At 47.8% G+C, this 22461-nt stretch overlaps 2 protein-coding genes across 4 annotated transcripts in view; both read right to left on the reverse strand.

The window, feature by feature from the left end:
• The window catches only part of SMARCC1 (SWI/SNF related, matrix associated, actin dependent regulator of chromatin subfamily c member 1), an 89748-nt gene extending 83340 nt beyond the window's left edge, over positions 1-6408 (reverse strand). Inside the window, exons 1-2 of one of the 2 annotated variants that reach the window (XM_033166150.1) lie at positions 6235-6408; positions 693-812 (exon numbers count right to left, since the gene is read on the reverse strand). The gene's annotated coding sequence lies outside the window, so the exon portion shown is untranslated. Of the gene's footprint in view, positions 1-692; positions 813-6234 lie in introns of those variants that run through there. The other variant, XM_033166149.1, reaches the window with a different exon arrangement.
• A 9939-nt stretch (positions 6409-16347) lies between these two features.
• LOC117055504 (KAT8 regulatory NSL complex subunit 1-like) overlaps positions 16348-22461 on the reverse strand; it is a 40135-nt gene continuing 34021 nt past the window's right edge. Inside the window, exons 9-13 of one of the 2 annotated variants that reach the window (XM_033165048.1) lie at positions 21786-21904; positions 20338-20392; positions 19581-19693; positions 18389-18614; positions 16348-17435 (exon numbers count right to left, since the gene is read on the reverse strand). In XM_033165048.1, coding sequence (XP_033020939.1) covers positions 17154-17435; positions 18389-18614; positions 19581-19693; positions 20338-20392; positions 21786-21904 — 795 coding nt within the window. In that variant the 3' untranslated portion in view covers positions 16348-17153. Of the gene's footprint in view, positions 17436-18388; positions 18615-19580; positions 19694-20337; positions 20393-21785; positions 21908-22461 lie in introns of both variants that reach the window. The other variant, XM_033165047.1, reaches the window with a different exon arrangement.

A 22461-nucleotide genomic window follows, 5' to 3' on the forward strand; every position in this document is an offset into this window, starting at 1 on the left:
ATGAACCCAAACAAGGTCAGGGCCCTAGATAATTACTCAGCACCAAATCAGGGCCCCTTGAGGTCTAGTCAGTCCTCTGTGTGTGACTATCCAACTATCCCTCTTGTCAGGGGTGTAGTGAAATATTCTACAATAAAATACGTGGTCTCTCAAGTTGCTCCAGTACTGTGGCCAACAAGCACTACATAAGCAGGGGTAATCCAACTGCAACTTCAAGACTGATCTATTTAATTTAAATCATAAAGACAAAGAGATCAATTTAAATGCATGCCATCACTGAGTTTGCCATCTTGAAGTTCACAAAGGGAATCGCAACTCAAGATGCTGACCTATGAAATCCTAAACGGCTTGGACCAAGCACGTATTTGGGTTCCATCTACCTATGTATTAAAGTCTCGAAACAAAGCCCTGCTCTGATTTAATCCTACAGTATTCTTAGTATATTGAACCCTGCAGGGTTGTTAGCAGATACAACGGCACAAGAATTATGAAGAGTGAAGGCTAAATTTGTCAACTTGTGTTTCTGACACCAAGAGAAACAGACAGAATCCTTTTGCTTCTGGGTTCAAATACAGCCTCCCGCTCTGAAATGTTGGCAGCTTTTCAGGAAGCAGCTGTAGACCTAATGACTTTGAAGTATATGGCAAACGCAACAGCTGAAGAAACATTACAAGAGCATTTTAAATACTCACAGGAAACTTTGTAAAGGCAGGATTGGCAACGTGTTTTCCGAAGGCATCTTCCTGAAACTGCAGCAGCTGCACAACAAGCCCAGCCAGTGTTTTATTGGTAGGAGCATCTGCTTGAACATACTGAAAAGCAAACATTTCCCAAATCAATCTTTGTCTTTTCACACTCATCTGGAAAGTCACTCACAAGCTATAGCAACTTTAACGCCACAAATTCAAGGTCCATTTCTGCTATGTTCGGGAATTTTTAATCCTGACTTTTAACAGTTATTCTGCAACACAGGTTAGTAGCTAGGCAGTCAAAGATGAGCTGTCATTAGATTTAAATTTGCCAAGTTCATTTAAGCTGCTATTAGTTTTCAATACATTAAATGCAAACCATCACATGTAGCATACATACATTACTATTACTGGCAAGTCCTGTGTTCAACACTATACTATACTACTACTACCAGTACTACAACTACTACTACTACTAATAATAATAATAAATTATTTGTACCCTGCTCATCTGAGTGGGTTGCCCCAGCCACTCTGGGCATCTCTCAAGCATTAAGGGCACCCTATTTATATTGCATGGATTTCTTATAAACAGCGCCTAACAGTGGACAAAGCTGATAACCATTTGCAAGCCAAGATTACGTTCACATTTTTGTCCACTGTTCAAATGCATGAGCTTGCACCAGTAAGAGAAATGCACATTTGTATGAACATTTCACAAATTAAAGTGATCCTCAAAATCCTCTTTCTGTTGAGCCTTTACTTGACACCCCACCTTCTTACCCAATTGCAACAAAGCCTGTGTAATGACATTTGTTCACCACAATCCTGAACTGCCATTGTCTCTCACATCCCTTTCCTCTGTCATCTCAACTGTCAAATTTCAAAGTTGTCACTTCCTTTGCACAGCAACCCAGATTTTTCACTTATGCTGTAAACTACCATGTGCACTGATGGATGTGTAAAAGAAATGGTATCTCACAGGAATTTGAAAGTTTGTTCAAGGTAGGCATTGCTTATGGTCTCCACTAAGCCTTAACCCTCCCACACATCTAGCCTTGCATCATCACAGGCAATGTGGAATAATCACACACAGGTGAGTGGGCACTGAGCTGCCATCTGCTGGAGACAAAGAGGTATTCTATTTATTTCTAGCATGGCATGAAGGAAGCGAAGCACCCTCCTCTAAGCCAAGGAAAGTGCTACCTTCACTCAGGGGCATAGCAGGCGGGGGTGCGTAGGGGGCGGACCACCCCACGTTCCATAATGGAGGGGGTGACAAATTATCAAGGAACAATTACTGCCCTACTAGGGCGGTTCATAAAAACTTTTTTAAAAAATGCCTGCTCCAAAGGTCTTATCTTACTATACTAGGGATTATATAGCTATATATGAAATTTCATGCATATCGGTTAATATCTTGACCCTCCTCCACCAAAATAGCTGTTTACTTGCCTGTTTTCCCTATGTCATGAAGGCTGAAATTTCAGTTCAGTGGCGCAATTACAGTGGTGCCTCGCTAGACGAAAATAATTCGTTCTGCGAGTGCTGTCGTATAGCGAATTTTTCGTCTTGCGAAGCACCAACGAGAGAATAGCGGTTTGACGAAAAAAGAAAAAAAAATCGGAAATTTTTTCGTCTTGCAAGGCAAGCCCATTGAAAAATTCGTCTTGCGAGACAGCCTTCCGCTAGCGAATGCCTTTCGTCTAGCGAGTTTTTCGTCTAGCGAGGCATTCGTCTAGCGGGGTACCACTGTACTGTTCCCAACCCTAACCCTGTGGAAAGCCATCTAATTAGACTTTGATTTGATTTTGAGATCTTTTTAGGAGGTAATTTAATTATTGTTTGATTTTATATGAATGTTATGTGTCTGATGTTAGCCACCCTGAGCCCGACTTCGGCCCGGGAGGGCGGGATATAAATAAAAGTTTATTATTATTATTACTTGTTATTATTCCTTTGTAAGAAAATATGAAATAACGTAAAACCATTTTTGCGAGGGGGGGAATCAATGGGGGTTGATAATAAATTTTCCGCAGCGGGTACCACCTGACCATCCTACAACTCTGCCTTCACTGAATCTCTCTGGTATCCCACTGGATTTCTAAGCTAGGAACAAATGAAAATTCCCTCCTCTGCACTCTGCATAGAAGCGAAGTCAATCTTACTAGACTCCCTTTTCCCTCATAAAAAGAGTTCAGTCTCTGCCAACCACTTTATGAGAAAAAATAAAACTGCGGGTTAGAAATTTCTGTGGGCTTATTGACAAGGCTGCCTGAGCCCTTTGGCAAAAGATGGAGAAGCGTATCACATCTGACACTGTTCAGCACTTCAGAGGCAAAGCACTTGGGAGTTCTCCGTGATTCTGAGTGCCTCTTTGATCACAGGTAAAAGCTGGGGTGTGATTTGTGCCTGGTATTTTTATACTGCAAGCATCTCCTAGTCTGATATCCCCTGGCATTAATTATTTACTTTACAACACTGTTATTCGCTTGAATATTATCTTCTGCCTGGTGTTTTGCTAGAGGTGGATCAGGGGAGCTAAGTGTCCAAGACAGGGAAGGTGAAAGAGACTGCCATCTTTCTGATGGTAGGTAGGGAAAGGTCAGTCAATCCCCTGGTCTGGTGAGTCATGTATGAATGGGCTGAGCTGGCATGTATAACTGAGCCTGGGCAGGTGAGCTGGGTGGCTGTCTCAGGACTTCACAGCATCCATGTCAACCATGGGGCTGTCTTGGTACTCTAATGACATGTGTGCAATGAAGCAGCAGAACTGACAGCAAGAGCACAGGTGGCATCAACCTTCAACTCTAAATTAACATGGGTGAGGATGCACTACTACACTAACCATGTGGCAGTGATAGCAACCAAGAAAGCTTGCTTCTCTGTCATTGCTGTGTTTCCAAACAGCCACTCAGCACAGCTTTTCTGAGTGATCAATGCCCTTTTGACATTTGGCCCACAAATCACTGTTCTGACATCTTTAGCAGCCTCCTCTAAGAAAGTTGTGCTGTCCTTTAGAGATAAAGTGGCTCTGATTTTGACAAAGCTGGACACCACAGGCCTCCTACTCAATTCCTGGACATAAGAGCTACAAAGCCACAGCACCTCTGTCTTGTTGGGATTCAACTTCAGTTTTCTGGCCCCCAACCAAAGCATTCCTACCTCAAAGCAACGATCGAGCAGTTATACAGCCTTAACTGATTAAGAGAGAAACAGGAGCTGGGGTCAACAGCATACTAAACACTCTGTTCCTACCCTACCTTGATAACCACTCATACAGCTGTTAAAAAGCATGGGGGTCAAGAAGGAGCCCCAGAACCACATAGCCGGATTGCTATGGGCTCACAAGCAGCCCCCCACTGCCACTCTCTGGAAACTGCCAATATCACTCTGCCTTCAACACACAACCAGCATTGCCACTCCAGATGAATACCACGGAGAACAGCATCAAAAGCCACTGAGAGAAAAACGAAGAGGGTCAATCCTCTCCCAACACAGGTCATCAACCAAGGTTTCTTCAATGGCAAAAGCAGGCCTGAAACAAGACTGAAAAGGGTCAAGGTAATCTGCTTCTTCCAACCGTGCACAGAGATGGGTGGTAACCCTCCTCCCAAGCTCCATCCTCAAAAAGGGAATAATAAAGCCATCATATATCTCTGGGTCTAGGGAAACACATAAATGTAGTTTTAATTCTGTATCTATGCCCTGGGTTCTTGGATTGGTAGTAATTATTTCCTCATCTATTACATTCATGCTTTTAAAGCACACTTCCAACAGTTTCATTCGCTGACCTCTGAGACTTCGATACTGTAATGCTTTTTACTGCTATGTTAGTAATGTTTTAACTGTCTCACCGAGATTATATGCTGCTTTCCCATTTACTATGCCAAGACATCTCGTAAAAAGGGGAAACAAGCCCATATTTAAAGTTCCACATGGTATGGAATTGCTTGGCCACACACAGAGGACCTTGGACACACTTCACGGTTTCATCACCACCTCAGAAATTAACGCAAAGACAGCTTCAGCTAGACTTAAATGAAACTGATGACCCAGTGTAAGCTCACATATCTAGGCCCAGAAGTCCTCTTAGGACAAAAGACCACACTGAGAATGTGCCCCAGGGACCTTTACAAATGGACAACCTCCCCACCCCCACCCCTGTTTTGTTCCATCACACATTATCCCTCTGACCTCTTATAGCCCACCCTGCGGAAAGGCTGAAAATAAAGGATAACAGCAACCTGACATTTGAAGCAGGGACAGCTTTAACACAACAAGGCCCCACAACTGCAGGGTGAAGAGGCAGCTGGCCCTTTGTTAGCTCTTCCCAGGGAAAGCAAAGACCTTGCCTCTTCCGCACAGAGCCCGCCCCTTCGCTTCTCACAAGAGCTCCCATTCAACTGGAAAAGCCTATCCTCTTTCCCCTAAACCCAGGTAGGTAACAGGACACCCTGACCAAGTCTGAACCAATTTGCACAAGCCACTCCCCTTTTAAACTACCATTCTCAGGAGACAGGGAGCCTAGGTCCCTGCCCCCAACTATTCTGAAGATTATACACTCCATTCAGTTCTTTTCTCTCTTGAGCCACACACACACACACACCCCTTCTATTTATTCATTTATTGAATCTGCATGCCACCCTTCGTGTGCAGGTCTTAGGGCAGCTCACAGCATAAAAATACAATATTTAAAAAATACAAATTATATAATGAAAACAAGAAGAAACCAATGAACCTCCTCCCCTCCAATACTTATTCTGTATGTAAACATCTACATTCACAGGATAAAAGGGCAAACACAAACCACATGACCCCCCAAAAGGGTCACCCTTCCGCCTGCCAACAATTAAGCACCTGTTCATTGCAAAATGCAACCTGCACAAGCGTGTTTACATGCGCCCCTCTCAGTCCCAAAGGAAGTCGGCTGGCTGAAGTCCTGCTGATCCACCCCTCAAACACCCTTTATAATGGGAAACAACCCTCCGGAGAGGACACCATGTCGCTCTTCCATTTCCCTCGCCCCCTTTGAGTCCCTGGGCTTCCCTCCTCCTTACTCTGCACACCCTTACTCAGGAGTAAACCCCCACCGACCTCAGCTGCGCTTCCATCCCGAGAAAGCGCGGGAGGTTTCAAAGCCCCCCCCCCAAAAAAAACCCTCCCGTCTTGCTGGGGTTTTTTTGGCACTCAAGTCGCCTCGCTTTGTCAGGGGAAGCCGCTGTGATGCCCCCCCTCCTCCCGAGGGAGGCTCCCTCCGGCCGAGGGTCTTCCCTCCCTCCCTCCCCGCCAACGCCGGTGCGACGAGGGTCGGAAGCGGCGAGGGGGGCGGCTTCCCCCCCTGAGGCCCCGCCCTCCCTCCCTCCCTCGCCAAGGGAAGGAAAGGGGCCCATGAGGAGAGAGAGCGAAGGAGGGAGGGAGGGGAGGCGGCAGGGCCCCCTGAGGGGAAGAAGGCGAGGCCTCTTTCCCCTCAGGCGACGCCGCTGCCGCCTCCTCCTCCTCCTCCGCCGGGAAGCCCCTCACAGCGCCGCCTCCTCCTCCTCACCTTCTTGCAGTGCTTGCCGAGCCAGGCCCGCGCGGCGTCCAGCTGAGAGACGGTCTCGGGGCTCTCCCAGAACTTCCCCGAGGGGCCGCCGTCCTTGCGCCGCGACGCCGACAACGGGGCGGCGGAGGAGACCCCCGAGCCGGGCGCGCCCCCCGCCGCCGCCCCCGCCCCTAGGACGCCGCCCGCAGGCACGGCCGCCGCTGCTGCTGCTGCTGAGGCGGCCCCCGCCGCCGCCGCCGCCATTGTCCTTCCCGGCCTTCCGCGCCTCCTCCGCCGCCACCGCCGCCGGGGCCCGACGCCTCCCACTCTCTTGGCCCCGCGCATGCGCAGAGCCCGCGGGACGCCGCGGCGGCTGCCACACCGCCGCCACTCTCCCGCGCGCACGCGCAGCGAACGAGCCTCCCACTCGCTCTTGCCTCACGCGGCCTTCCCCGCCCGCGCGCGGGACGCCGGCTCCTCTCGCTGGCTTAGGAGGCGGGAGTGCTGGCGGGGCGCATGCGTACCAAGGGCCGTTTTATACGGCGGCCCCCGTTTCGACGCCCTCGCTCTCTCTCCGCGCAGGCGCCAGGTGTAGGCAGGCCACGCCTCCTGGAAGATGTGCGCATGGGCGAGTCGGAAGCGCTTTTCTCTTCCCCCCCCCCTCTCTCTCTCTGCGCAGGCGTCCCGGGAAAAGCTGCGCGCCTGCGCGCTGAGCGGCCCTTGTTCTGGTCGCTGCCCGGCGGAGCAGCGTGGTGGGAGCTGGAGGAGCAGCAGGCATGCAAAGCCTCGCTGGCAGGGAAAGCCGATTCCCCCAGCCCTGGAAAATAAGCAGCCCGAGCCTGGCAGAAAGCGGCAGCAGCAGAGTTTGGTGCCACAGATCCCCACCAATTATTCGGCTGGATCTGTTGCGCCTAGTTGAATATGCAGTTAATTGACCGTGCAATTCTGCATTATGCAGAATGAGCAAAAACAACAGCAGGAGAGAGAGAGAGGCTGCAGAAGGCTCGCTCCATCAGCTTTGCCAAAAGCTCAGCTCCATCAGGCGCCTCCTGCCCCTGAACTGCCAGCTGGTCAATACAGGAACAACTCGCTAGAAATGGGTGCATGAAGGTTCCTTATCCCCCCCCCCCGCCTTCCCTGTTCCTTGCTCTTTATGTGGTGTGTTTTCTTAGACCATAAGACTGTCTGCGTTTTCATTGACTGTAGCCCTTTTGGCTGACAGCAGGGTACAAATGCTCGAAAGATACAAAATAATAGGGGAGTAACTCAGCTCAACATAAAAAAAACTAAATCATGGCCACTGGTCCCATCACCTCCTGGCAAATAGAAGGGGAAGAAATGGAGGCAGTGAGAGATTTCACTTTCTTGGGTTCCATGATCAGATGGTGACAGCAGTCACGAAATTAGAAGACGCCTGCTTCTTGGGAGGAAAGCAATGAGAAACCTAGACAGCATCTTAAAAAGCAAAGACATCACCTTGCCGACAAAGGTCCGTATAGTTAAAGCTATGGTTTTCCCAGTAGTAATGTACGGAAGTGAGAGCTGGACCATCAAGAAGGCTGATCGCCGAAGAATTGATGCTTTTGAATTATGGTGCTGGAGGAGACTCTTGAGAGTCCCATGGTCTGCAAGAAGATCAAACCTATCCATTCTCAAAGAAATCAGCCCTGAGTGCTCACTAGAAGGACAGATCCTGAAGTTGAGGCTCCAGTACTTTGGCCACCTCATGAGAAGAGAAGACTCCCTGGAAAAGACCCTGATGTTGGGAAAGATGGAGGGCACAAGGAGAAGGGGACGACAGAGGATGAGATGGTTGGACAGTGTTCTCGAAGCTACTAACATGAGTTTGGCCAAACTGCGGGAGGCAGTGAAGGATAGGTGTGCCTGGCGTGCTCTGGTCCATGGGGTCACGAAGAGTCGGACACAACTCAACGGCTGAACAACAAAGACTCTGTGTTTTCATTGACTGTAGCCCTTTTGCCTGACAGCAGGGTACAAATGCTCGAAAGATACAAAATAATAGGGGAGTAACTCAGCGGTAAAGGACCCAATTCAATCATTAATAGCATTTTCTGACGGGGCTGGGAATGTCCCCCGGAGAGCTGCTGGCGGTCACATTAAACACAGAACTGGGTGGTTCAAAGGTCGGACTCCTAAAAAGGAGTTTCCTATGCTGCTATGGCACTGAGAAGGCTACAGCTGAATGTTGGAAGCTTGCTGCGTGAGTGTTGGGAAGGCCGCTCCCTTCTCCTGCTAATTCCACCTGGCTGAGGGGGCGAGGCCTGCACTCTCCGTTACAGCTTAAAAGCCTGCAGAGAGGCCTGGGACATTGCTGCTGCCGCTTGCTGCGTGAGTGTTGGGAAGGCCGCTCCCTTCTCCTGCTAATTCCACCTGGCTGAGGGGGCGAGGCCTGCACTCTCCGTTACAGCTTAAAAGCCTGCAGAGAGGCCTGGGACATTGCTGCTGCGTGAGTGTTGGGAAGGCCGCTCCCTTCTCTTGCTAATTCCACCTGGCTGAGGGGGCGGGGCCTGCACTCTCCGTTACAGCTTAAAAGCCTGCAGAGAGGCCTGGGACATTGCTGCTGCGTGAGTGTTGGGAAGGCCGCTCCCTTCTCTTGCTAATTCCACCTGGCTGAGGGGGCGGGGCCTGCACTCTCCGTTACAGCTTAAAAGCCTGCAGAGAGGCCTGGGACATTGCTGCTGCGTGAGTGTTGGGAAGGCCGCTCCCTTCTCTTGCTAATTCCACCTGGCTGAGGGGGCGAGGCCTGCACTCTCCGTTACAGCTTAAAAGCCTGCAGAGAGGCCTGGGACATTGCTGCTGCGTGAGTGTTGGGAAGGCCGCTCCCTTCTCTTGCTAATTCCACCTGGCTGAGGGGGCGGGGCCTGCACTCTCCGTTACAGCTTAAAAGCCTGCAGAGAGGCCTGGGACATTGCTGCTGCGTGAGTGTTGGGAAGGCCGCTCCCTTCTCTTGCTAATTCCACCTGGCTGAGGGGGCGGGGCCTGCACTCTCCGTTACAGCTTAAAAGCCTGCAGAGAGGCCTGGGACATTGCTGCTGCGTGAGTGTTGGGAAGGCCGCTCCCTTCTCCTGCTAATTCCACCTGGCTGAGGGGGCGAGGCCTGCACTCACTGCTGCACTTTTAATTTGTTTTAATGGTGGTTTTTATATCATTTTATTATTTTTTGTTGGGGGTGGGGCAAATGTTTAGTTTAATTTTAGCGTTGTTCTCTGTTTTTTATTTGTATTATTTTGTTAATTTAGTGTATGGTCTTTATTTGTTTTTTAAGGGGATAGGGGTAGGGCTGCCTGGGATTGGGCCTCAGCCAACAGGATGGCTGGGGCAGGTTCCACAGGGGGGGTAGTCTTGGAAAGACACCCGATCTCAGTGATCATGGGCAGGAGGAGGAGTCACGCTAAGACCAGATCATGTCATTACCGAGGAGGCAGGTTTAGTCGTTGTCTGAGGACTATCCCTGCCTCCAGGTCTGGTCCTGACCGGATGGATATTGGAATCAGCAGGGGATACCCACATGACCTGAAAGTGTTGCTGTGTAATGCCAGGTCAATGATTAACAAAACCACTGCCATCCACGACTTGATTGTGGATGGAGGATTTGACCTGGCATGTGTAACAGAGACTTGGTTGGATGAAGCAGATGGGCCTGTCCTTGCCGCTGCTTGTCCACCAGGTTTCTCTTACGCACAGCAACCCAGGCCATCTGGGCGGGGAGGGGGGGTTGCAGTGATTTTTAGGAAGTCATTAGTTTGCACCAGGCGTCCTATTGGGAAGACCCAGTTTTCTGAGTGCATGTTCTGGAAGTTGGGCAATAGGGGCAGTACAGTATTCCTTTTGGTGTACCGACCTCCCCGCTGCACCAAGGATTCCCTGCCCGAGCTGCTTCAGGTCGTGGCGGATATGCTCCTGGAGACACCTAGTTTGGTTGTCTTAGGGGATTTTAACATCCATGCCGACACGACCTTACAAGGGGCCGCTCGGGACTTCGTGGAAAGCATGGCCTCCATGGGGCTGTCCCTGAATAAGTCTGGTCCAACTCATAGCCGCGGACATGCCTTAGACCTGGTGTTTACCTCTATGGATGTTGGTGATCTGACACTAAGTAAAAGTGAAACAAAAGAAGTGCCATGGTCAGATCACTTCCTGGTGCAGCTGGACTTCTCTGCGACCCTTCCCCTCTGCAGGGAGGTGGGACCGATTCAGATGGTCCGCCCCCGCTACTTAATGGATCCAATTGGTTTCCAGAGAGTGGTAGGGGATGCATTATCCCATGTTGATGGCCTTTCAGTTGATTCCCTGGTGGCCCGCTGGAATGCGGAGTTAACCAGGGCTATTGACTGTCTGGCTCCGAAGCGTCCTCTCCGATTGCATGGAGCCCGGACAGCTCCGTGGTTTTCCCCGGAGCTGAGGGCGATGAAACAGTCGCTGAGACGGCTAGAGCGCCGGTGGCGGAAAACTCATTCTGAATCAGACCGGACACGGGTTAGAGCTCAACTTCGAGCCTACCAAGTGGCAATGGCGACAGCGAAGAGGACCTTCTTCGCTGTTTCTATTGCATCTGCAGAAAACAGCAGCAGGAGACTCTTCCAGGTGGTTCGCAACCTAGCAGAACCACCTTTATCACCGGGGTCTGGTAGGGACCCCAAGATCTCCTGCAATGCTTTTGCAAAGTTTTTTGCAGATAAAGTCGCTCAGATTCAGAAGGAGGTAGACTCCACCGTGGGAGCAGGGCCGGGGCGGGAGAGTGCTAGAGCCCTGTCTAGTCATGTTTCATGGGATCGATTCCAATCTGTTACCTCCGAGGATGTGGACAGGCTGCTTGGACGAGTGAAACCGACCACCTGTCTCCTAGATCCTTGCCCATCCTGGCTTATAAAAGCTAGCCGGGAAGGGCTGGGCGATGGGCTCTGCGCGGTGGTGAATGCTTCCCTCTGCGAGGGAATCTTTCCAGACCCGCTGAAAGAGGCGGTCATTAAACAGCTTCTTAAAAAAACATCTCTAGACCCGGCCAATATGGCCAACTATCGCCCAGTCTCAAATTTACCATTCTTGGGCAAGGTGATTGAGCGGGTGGTTGCTGAACAACTCCAAGCACGCCTGGAAGATGCGGACCATTTGGATCCCTTCCAATCAGGATTCAGGCCTCATCATGGGACTGAAACTGCCTTGGTCGCGCTGGTTGATGATCTCCGGCGGGCTAGGGACAAAGGTGAGAGCTGTTTACTGGTTCTGCTGGATCTCTCAGCGGCCTTTGACACCATCGACCATAACATCCTTCTGGACCGGCTAGAGGGGTTGGGAGCTGGGGGCACTGTTATACAGTGGTTCCGCTCTTTCCTCCTGGGCCGTGTTCAGAAAGTGGTGGTGGGGGATGAGTGTTCAGACCCCTGGGCTCTCACTTGTGGGGTGCCTCAGGGTTCTGTCCTCTCCCCCATGCTTTTTAATATCTATATGAAGCCGCTGGGAGAGATCATCAGGGGGTTTGGGTTGGGTGTTCATCAATATGCAGATGACACCCAGCTCTACCTCTCTTTTAAATCAGAACCAGTGAAGGCGGTGAAGGTCCTGTGTGAGTGCCTGGAGGCTGTTGGAGGATGGATGGCGGCTAACAGATTGAGGTTGAATCCTGACAAGACAGAAGTACTGTTTTTGGGGGACAGGAGGCGGGCGGGTGTGGGGGACTCCCTGGTCCTGAATGGGGTAACTGTGCCCCTGAAGGACCAGGTGCGCAGCCTGGGAGTCATTTTGGACTCACAGCTGTCCATGGAAGCGCAGGTTAATTCTGTGTCCAGGGCGGCTGTCTACCAGCTCCATCTGGTACGCAGGCTGAGACCCTACCTGCCCGCAGACTGTCTTGTCAGAGTGGTGCATGCTCTGGTTATCTCCCGCTTGGACTACTGCAATGCGCTCTACGTGGGGCTACCTTTGAAGGTGACCCGGAAACTGCAATTAATCCAGAATGCGGCAGCTAGACTGGTGACTGGGAGTGGCCGCCGGGACCACATAACACCGGTCCTGAGAGATCTGCATTGGCTCCCAGTACGTTTCCGAGCACAATTCAAAGTGTTGGTGTTGACCTTTAAAGCCCTAAACGGCCTCGGTCCTGTATACCTGAAGGAGCGTCTCCACCCCCATCATTCAGCCCGGACACTGAGATCCAGCGCCGAGGGCCTTCTGTCTGTTCCCTCACTGCGAGAAGCAAAACTACAGGGAACCAGGCAGAGGGCCTTCTCGGTAGTGGCACCCGCCCTGTGGAACGCCCTCCCGTCAGAAGTCAAGGGAATAAACAACTACCTGACATTCAGAAAATACCTAAAGGCAGCCCTTTTTAGGGAAGTTTTTAATTTGTGACTCTGTATTGTATTTTGATTGTTGGAGGCCGCCCAGAGTGGCTGGGGAGACCCGGCCAGATGGGCGGGGTATAAATAATAAATTATTATTATTATTATTATTGAAGCTGAGCCATAGCTCAGTGGTACTGATTTGCATGGATAAAGTCCCAGGTTCAATCCTGAGCACAGGTCTGGGAAAGAACAGCTACCTCAGAAATACCAGAGAGTTGCCATCAGTCAGTGGAGACAAAGCTGGATACGCAACTTTTATGCTCCTAACTTTGTTTTAGACAAAATAAATTAAAAAATTGTCCAAAAGTACCATAGAGACCAACTAAGTTTGTTTTGGATATAAGCTTTCGTGTGAATGCACACATCTTCAGATAGCACGAAAGTTTATACCCAGAAAAAAACTTAGTTGGTCTCTAAGGTAAAGGGACCCCTGACCATTAGGTCCAGTCACGGACGACTCTGGGGTTGCAGCGCTCATCTCGCTTTACTGGCCGAAGGAGCCAGCGTACAGCGAACCAGAGCAGCGCACGGAAATGCCATTTACCTTCCTGCCAGAGTGGTACCTATTTATCTACTTGCACTTTGACGTGCTTTCGAACTGCTAGGTTGGCAGGAGCAGGGACCGAGCAACGGGAGCTCACCCCGTCATTGCGGGGATTCGAACCGCCGACCTTCTGATCAGCAAACCCTAGGCTCTGTGGTTTAATCCACAGCACCACCCGCTTCTCTTTGTCTCTAAGGTGCTACAGGACATTTTAAATTATTTATTTATTTATTTATTTCGACTGCGTCAGACCAACACAGCTGCCTACCTGAATCTTTGTTTAAGACAGAACAATTCTATTGAAGACCTCATCTGCCAGACTCCTGTCTGAGCCGATTGTGCTTGAGTGCAGAACTTAACTGTTATAGGGAAGCCAATGTTATTACTACTTGATTAATAAGAGACCACCAGAATTAGCTTTGAAAAGGAAAAACACAGGAAAACAGCACTGCTGGTCAAATTCCCTCTAATTGTTTCATACTCCTGTCACTTTTCAGACACCTTTTTCCTCCTGCTCTGGAGGATAGGACTTGAACCAATGGCTTCAAGTTACAAGAAAAGAGATTCCAACTAAACAGGAATAACTTTCTGACATTTGACAGTGGAACGGACTCCCTATGTGAGGTTGTGGACTCTCCTTCCTTGGTTCTATGGTTCATGCTCCTTCATAGGCTGCAATCCTATACACATTTGTGAAGCCCTTTGAAGGTGGTAACCGACTCTCCTTCATTGGAGGTTTTTAAACACAGGCTGGATGACAATCTGTCAGGGATCCTTTAGCTGCAATTCTTGGATTGCAGGGGGTTGGACTAGTTGCCCTTTGGGGGGGTCCCTTCCAACTCTTTCATTTTGTGACTTCAGAGCCAACATGTATAGGATTGCCTTGTCAGTCAACCAGCATAATTCTGACATTGGCTGCCCTGTCAGGACAATTAAAAGTGCAGCAGGGCTGGGTAAGACTGGCTCTGTTCAAGGCTGCCTTTGGAAAGTGCTCAGAAACTTCAACTGGCTCAAAGAGCTGCGGCCAGCCTCTGGAATGGGGCTGGTTATAGGGAGCAGGCAACTCCTGAGAGCCAGTGTGGTGTAGTGGTTAAGAGCGGTGGACTTGTAATCTGGTAAACCGTGTTCGATTCCCCACTCCTCCACATGCAGCTGCTGGGTGACCTTGGGCTAGTTATACTTCTCTGAAGTGTTTGTTGTGGGGGAGGAAGGGAAAGGAAATTGATTTTTGAGACTCCTTTGGGTAGTGATAAAGCAGGATATCAAATCCAAAATCCAATCCAAACTCCCTTGCTAGAATAGCTCCACTGGCTAGCAGTCTGTTTCAGAGCACAACTCGCAGTGCTGGTTATAACCTATAAAACCCTACATGGCTTAGGTCCAGGCTATGTCAAAGACCGTATTCTCCCATAAAAACCTGCCCGGGGCCCAGAGATCTTTCTTGAGTGAGGCTTCTCAGTCCAACCACCATCACAAGCAAGTGACATGAGAAGAGGGCCTGGAAGTCCCTTCCTAGAGAAGTTAGACTGGCTCCCTCTGGCATGCAAAGACCTTTTCATTCCAACAGACCTTTAGGAACTGGTTGTTTTAAAGGAAAAGGGCTAGTGATATGAGGTTTTTATTGTTAGTATCTGTACAGTGGTACTTTGGGTTACATACACTTCAGGTTAAGAACTTTGCTTCAGGATAATAACAGAAATTGTGCTCTGGCGCAGCAGCAGCGAGAGGTCCCATTAGCTAAAGTGGTGCTTTAGGTGAAGAAGTTTCAGGTTAAGAACGGACCTCCAGAACGAATTAAGCACGTAACCAGAAGTACCACTGTATTTTTAATATATCTTGCCTGTAAAAAGAAATCCTCAAAGCGGTTAAAAAAAAAGATAAAACAATAAAAAAATCAATTAAAAATTGTAATACTTTAAAACATACAAAAGTTAAGATTAAAAAGATTAAAATTCACCTTAACTTTCTGTTTTTAGCTTTTCTAGTTTATCTGTTTATATTTTTCTCTGCAAGCCACCTTGAGTCCTTAGGTGGGGGGGGGGAGGAGAATATAAATTAATTTAATAACAATAATAATGCCTATATCATCTGTGTCCTTTCCACACCAATGTGTGTGTCTCACCTGGTATGATGATAGATATTTGAGGAGTTTTAAAATATTTACTTCTGTGAAATGGCGTTTAAATGGGGGGGGGGCGTGTTCCACACCTGCTTTTTCCAGTAAATTATGCAACTCCACGGCTAGGACAAGAGGAAGTTCTACCTGCTTGGCTACCTTTTCTTTGTTATTCTCATTGTTTGCTTTTCACAAGACCTGGAGAGGTTCTCACCAGAACTCTTAAAAACCTTTGCATGAAACCTTTATTGCTCCTTGACTTTTCTCAGCTGTGCTCAACCCAAGGCAAGATGACCGGGGGGGGGGGGGGTGCGAGTTTATGCAAAGGAAAAGACTTAGCTGCTGTGTTTGTAAGATCCACAAGCTTTATTTTTTCTCCTGTTTTCCACAGGATTTTTGCACAACATGCTGTGAAGTCATTCCTGGCACATGAGCCTTTCATGACTCAAGTTATAAACAGAGCTCAAATACGAAAATGCCAAAATGACAGAAGGAAGTCTACATACAGAACGACACAAAGTGTGTGCCTACCAGACAGTGCTTAGCTAGATCCAAGCTTGGGGGGGGGGCAAGTATGACTGGGTGGATTTGGATGCTGTAAAAAAAAACAAAAAAACCTTATAGAAGGGAGATATTACCAAGCTCCTTGAAGTTGAAGCTGCTCTAACTTTGAAAACCACCCTGCACCGTCCCCTTGAATGTTGCCTCCTCCAGGCGAACTTTCCAGTAGCAAGTTCACTGAGCTAATCCTGATAAAGCGTCACAAGAGAAAAGCCATGGAATTCAAGAAAATGGATTGTAAGTTATTGAGTAGAATGGAAATTCCTTTCTACTGGAGGCAAAACTGAATCCTCGCCAGCTTTGTTTAAAGACACACACATCAGAGAACTTATTTCAAAAGGTAAATTAAAGTACCTGGGTGATTAAAATATTATGAAGTTCAATCCCATTTTTTGATGACCAGATCTCTAATCAAACAACTTAAACAACAAAACGGCCACCCAAGACATCCATCCTGTCATGTTTTATTTCATGTGCTGGGAGATAAAAATTAGAACATCCCATACAATGAACAAGATTTACAGTTTCTCTGAAGGAAATGTAAAAAAACAACCCAAGATTTATCATGATTTATTGTTTATTATTAGCAACAATAGCATTTCTGCAAGGCCAAGAAAACATGATTTGCATGTTAGAGAATCAAGTGATTTCTTAACTACATTTAAAAATTAAAAACCATTATGAAAAATTTATAGGGGAAGCATCTGTCCTCCCCTACAGGCATTTATTCAGCGCTCACACACACACACACACCAACTACCCCTTGGTTATATCCCTTGCTGCCATCTGCGGCACCGGGACAAAGCCTGTGATCTGTGCGGGTGAGTTTCCACAATCGATACTTAACTCCTGCCCCCAAAATTGGCATAAAAACCTCATGAGGACTACATGTTCAACTGACTGGCACCCTTTCAAAGAAGTGTTGCCTGAGTAACAGACATCCAAATTGAAACAGCTCAGCCTCCCCCCTTTTTTTGCTGTGTCTTCCATCCTCTTTGCTGCTCCCTTTTTGGGTTACACCTTGGGCTGCTGCACTTGTGGCACCAGCACCTAACCTTGCCAGCGAGGCGAAAGAGTTCTTCTGCCCAGAAACAACCTGCACCTGGGCTTTCCTGGATGCCCGCCCCCCCTTACCACACTAGGGAGGCCCAGCACCTTGCCTCTGCTGCTGCTGCCTGTCCAGCCCTTACTGATCTAGGGGAGCAGGAGCTCCAAGTTCACAGCTGGACCTCTGCTTCAGGCACAGCAGTGCTCTCTGCCGCCACTGCCTTGCTAGGCCAACTCGTCAGCCAAGCTCTGTGATACCAATCTATAGAGTATGGGTGCAACTCTTCCACGGGTTATCATGGGGCCCAAACGCTCATCTGTTGTTGATGAGCACTGGCGGGACGCAGGGCTGGCCTGCAAACTCGTCTTGCTGCTTGCTGACGCCTGGTTGCACCTGCCAACCGGATACAAATGGCTCCCTGGGATTAGAAGCGCTGGAATTTATATTGTTAGTCCTCAAGCCCTGATTGCTCCTAGAGTTCCACTGCTGAACGGTACTCGTCTGCTTGCCAGGAGCTTCACACGGTGGGTCCTGAAGCGCCTTATACTCTGTGTCGGAAAGGGGGAATGTGCGGGGCTCCCACGGTTGGACGTTCTATGACAGAGAGAAAGAGCAGCAGTGTTAACGGAATATATTATTGTCATTTGAGGAGGAGGCGCGAGAAAGAGAGAGATGATGCATGCTTCCATCTTGCTTGGATTTGATTAAAAAACAGAGGAGCAGCTTTTCTCTTGAAGGAACAACAAAATCAAAAGTAATCATCCTCTCAACCCTTATTCATAGGTCTAGTTTATATATGCCACTTTCTTTATCTTGGTAAATATGCCGCCTTCCGTAGAATGAGAAGCTGTTATAAGTCACTGGCAACAATATGACAAGGTGCTCAGCTCAGATATCATGCTAAGCACAATTAAAAGGCCACACTATAGAATAAGCATTTAAGCAAACCATGCTTTAGAGATGCGTGTCAGCTTTCATTCTTCATCTGCTTAACACTCAGCTTCATTGGCATACTCCTATTTCAGTGGGGCACAGAAAGACACAGTGGGTGCCTTAACTGTGTTGAGGTCAAAGACGACGTAGTTTGCAAACTAGTTTCAATACTGTTTTTTGGCTGCTTTTACAAACAATGGTTTATGAACCAATATAGGTTCAGAGGTAAAAACTATGGCTTGGCATCATGCAACCCACAGGACTAACAACCCAATTATTGTGACACCTTTTTGGAAGTAAATTACAAGGTTTAACTTCTGTTTTTTCCCCCCTGCCACCCACAGCACACAAATGCAAACAATCCACGGCAATGATACATTCAAAGTCCAAATACAGGAGATTTATTTGCATCCCCTTCAGCCCCAGAACTGCTTGTGAGCAATTCTTCGATTGCATTCTCTCGTCTTTTATGGCAAATCCAAGATGGTGACATAATTTTATACTCTGAATGACCATGGTGGGCAATGAAGATGACAGAAATGCCACAAATATGTATGGTTTGCCAAGTAAGCAGGCTGTGTATTAGCTCTCCAAGTAGAAACACGGGTCCTCACCTGAATATCTTCGTCCATTTCTGAGAAGGAGAAACTTGTGTCTTCACTAAAGGACAGGCTGTTTCTGCCCCTGCCCTTTAGAAAGAGGGGCTGCAGAACATTGGAAAGTTCTGGGCTGAGAGACCCCGCGGGAGAATTTGCATACTGGAGATGGTTAAGATTATGTGACATGGCATCTGGAGAGCCTGGCTGAGGAATCCATCGGCCATCTGCTCTGTTAGAGCTCCTAAAAGAAAAACACGCCACAAAAACCAATCACACTGCAAATGTGAAGCCACACTTTGAGGACAACTGTTATGTGTGAGAACTGTAAAACTCGTGGTGCAAGCTCTGAAGCAGAGAGGCCCATAGCCAAGGTATCATGCAGGATTTTAAAATGAACTCTTCACCTATACTGCACACTCTTTAAAAACAACAGGAGCGCACTGGACAGGGGGCGCGGTGGGAGAGGGAGTCCACTTGACTTCTCACTGCCATATTTGCAGCCAGCACTCTCACTCTGGCAATAATTCTACTCATGGATTTGACAATGAGGCTAAACTACTAGAGAGATTCTGCCTGGTTTAAGCAAGGGAACGTGGCTTAATACAGAGATCTTAGCTGCCACATATTGCAATAATTCTAGTCCTCGGTGTTTGGAACAGCACAGGATACTAAGGCTCTGAAATTAAAACGAGATCCAATGGTAAGTCTTCCTACAGACAGAGGGTGTGTGTGTGTGTGTTAGTTATTTCATTCATGCTGTTATGCTGTTACGATGCTTCCAAATCTTCATGGAAGCCAATTCTCTTCCTACCTGCTCTTACTCCATTACTTTCTGAAAACACAGAGGCTCAAAATATGATAAAGGGAAATTCCACAGCTGCTTCCAAGCCCGCTTGCATACTTTTGGGGCACCCTTAACAAAAGCTTATTCATTCGTTATTTTAAACCTGTCAGCAGTTAGGCGGGATATGTGTGGGTGTGTGAACTGATCCCAAGCTATCAAATTATTTCCTAGCCAAGGAGAAACTTAAATCTTGTCTACTGAGGCTCAATGCAAAACTCCTAATCCACTCAACCACAGTTCACTTTACTCACTCTTCATTAATGCTTTGCTTACAAGTTATGCAGGAAACAAAGTTTTTAATATAATCCGACATAGGAAGAGAACTATTCCACAACACACAGCTAACAGCAAATGTTAGGATACCTGTTCCCTCGCCTGTGGGAAATGCTTCCTGCCCAGGAATCCCAGCGGGCCCTTTCCAGCTCTTCATATTTTTGGTGATGGTTCAGATATGTCTCATCAGAAATATCTTCCAGCTAGGACAAAACAAAGTTATTTTTGACACATTCAAGAGAGTCAAAGCTGTTTCTAAATAGATACTGTCCGCCCACCCGCCAATACACAGGAAAAATAACCACATAATCTGTACAGGCCCAGCTGTGCCAAAGTTTTAGAAATGACAGTTTCCAGCTTTCCACAGTTGCTAGAACATCACAGGTGTACACCAGTAGAGAGGACTGTTTTGGTAAACGTGGCTACCAAATAAAGTACATTAAATGGAACCAATTCTGCACCTTAATAACTTAATTTATGGAACATGTGTATACAAACCTTTTGGATACACAAGAACGGAGATAACATTTTCTCACACAAAATAGGTTTTACACTCCTCCATGGCAGTGTTATTCAATCTTGAATGAGAACAAACCAAAAGGAGTATGTGTTTGCTTTGATGACTGATTGGTTCAAGGCACAAAATGAATGTACTGTAGAGTCTTATGACTGCTGGCAGGACAAGCAAGGTAAGAATGGTGGTCTCTCACCTAAGGGAGTCAATTCTATGTAAAGTGTCGCTGTACACAGTAAATACAAGGCAAGAGAAGCCCTGGTCCATGCAAGCCTAGTTAGGCAGATGCACTGCTTGAGGCATGAGATAATGACCAGACTTCTTCCTCCTCACCTCTGAATCAACTTCTCCTGAGGTCTTCAGCTCTTTAAGATCCACCATTCTCCAGCTGCAGGAAGAAAATGACTCAGGGTTAGGGTAATTTCTGCACATACTGCAAACAACCGCATCAACCAAAAGTGTACTCCAGGGCTTGGCTAGCTATGGTGCTGCTGCTTCCTCACTGAGGCAATGCCACATTCTGAAGTCAAATACCTTCTCTCAAAAAATCACCAAAGGAGATGTCAAAACAGGCTATGCCTAATTAGCTCTAGTGCTCACTTGTGCAAGTCCTAAAAACCATGCAGGTTTCACCTTTCTCATAAGCAAGTGGACCTGCTAAATATCTACTGCTGAAATAGGGCGGGAGGGGAGGGGGGGGCCACAATGTGAGATGCACAGAAGCTGAGTAAATGCACACACCATCCTCTGGCACCAGGAAATAAACCCATCCCTTATTCATGGCTATCGGGCTTCTTCAATTCCACTCTTAAAACATACATTGATGTGCAGTGGAACCTTGGTTCTCAAACTTCATCCGTTCTGGGAGTCTGTTTGACTCCTGAAACTGTTTGAAAACCAAGGTGCGGCTTCCAATTGGCTGCAGGAGCTTCCTGCCCTCAAGCGGACTTCTGGGTTTTCGGTGTTCAGGAGCCAAAACGTAAGAGTACCAAGGCTGTACAGTACAGAACTCAATCACCCTCAACCTTACCACTGCTATTGACTGTGTAGCACGAATGGATTTATTGGGGGGGGGGGGTCATATAATTATTGGGAAACTGCCTTGTGTGCTTTATGGCAGAAAAAGTGTGTGTGTGTGTGTGTTATTTCATTCATCCTGTTATGCTGTTTAAGAGCAAGTTTCTAGCCCTCTATCCTGCAGAAGCAAACCTACATTGCTTGCACCCAATATTCCTCAAGAGCCACGAGGGCTAGAAAACTGCTCCACAGCTGCAAAATAACTTTAAAAGGAAACAAGAGTTGGCAGTGGATGGAGATGTGCTTTAGGGTCAGGTGCAAGTAACCTGTGAAGCTCTAGATGGATGTTTCTGGACTCCCAATTCCCATCATCCCTGCCAACTGGCTACACTGGCTGCAGATAAGGGGAGTTAGGACTCCAGGGCACCCAGGTCCTGCTGTAATACACAATTCAGCCACTGAGTGATTGGCAGTTCATGGTATTTTAAGTTCCTCCACGCCTGGAAATGCAGCTAATGCTTCACTGAGAGGTACAGTTAGGAAACTGCCACCATGCCTCAGGGCACTTTAGAAAGGAGTGTGTTGATGTGACAACTTCAAGAGGAGCTGTTAACCCAGCCCTGTCCTTGACTGGCAAAACGCCATTACGAAAGGACAACTGGATTTCTTGCAAGGGTTTCCCCTTATGAAATACAATGCTCTTATGTCTAAATCAACATGCTCCAGCTGCTGTTTAAATCTCAAGAGCCTCCAGGTGAACCCACCTTGGTGTCAAAATCTCTTTATACTGTAGCTTCTCCACCCGTGTAGCTGCAGCCATTGACATGGGGATCACTATATTGTTGATGTCATAGGAACATTCCACCTTTTTCTTCTTGGCAGGCTGCTGAAACCAAACAAGGATCATCAGAAAAGAATACAAAAACCATAGTAGTCATTCGCATTTCCTCCCAACACATCAAGTACAAGCACCACGGCTGGTTAAACAATGGCGTCTAAATGTCCGCACAGGCAAATATAGCGTCTAGCAGCTGTTTCAACATCTCTCTGCACCAGTACATTACCTGTGTGCTGTGAGACTGTGCTGGTGTGACCTAAGCAGCTGCAACAAATCTGAGCTCTAGGTCAGCACTGATATGCCTACAACAGCATCTCCTATTATTGGCCCAATGCTCCATGTAGAATCAATCTTGCCACAATAAAAGGAATCTTAGGTGTGCCACATTTTTGCATTGATTTGCTGCAACTGCTCTGTGCAGCTGTTGTTCTTAGCTGCCTTGAGCACACCAATGGAAGGATGATGCATACATCTTAAAACATGAATAATGAGCAGCCACCTAACATTGAATGTGCTACAGAGCACAGAAAGAGATGGGGAAAGTATCTTGACAAGGTGGGGCTAGGGGATGAAGTTTTCAAGGCAAAACTCCAAAGGCATTT

Source organism: Lacerta agilis, chromosome 12, assembly GCF_009819535.1.
Source record: "Lacerta agilis isolate rLacAgi1 chromosome 12, rLacAgi1.pri, whole genome shotgun sequence".
Taxonomy (NCBI): Eukaryota; Metazoa; Chordata; class Lepidosauria; order Squamata; family Lacertidae; genus Lacerta; species Lacerta agilis.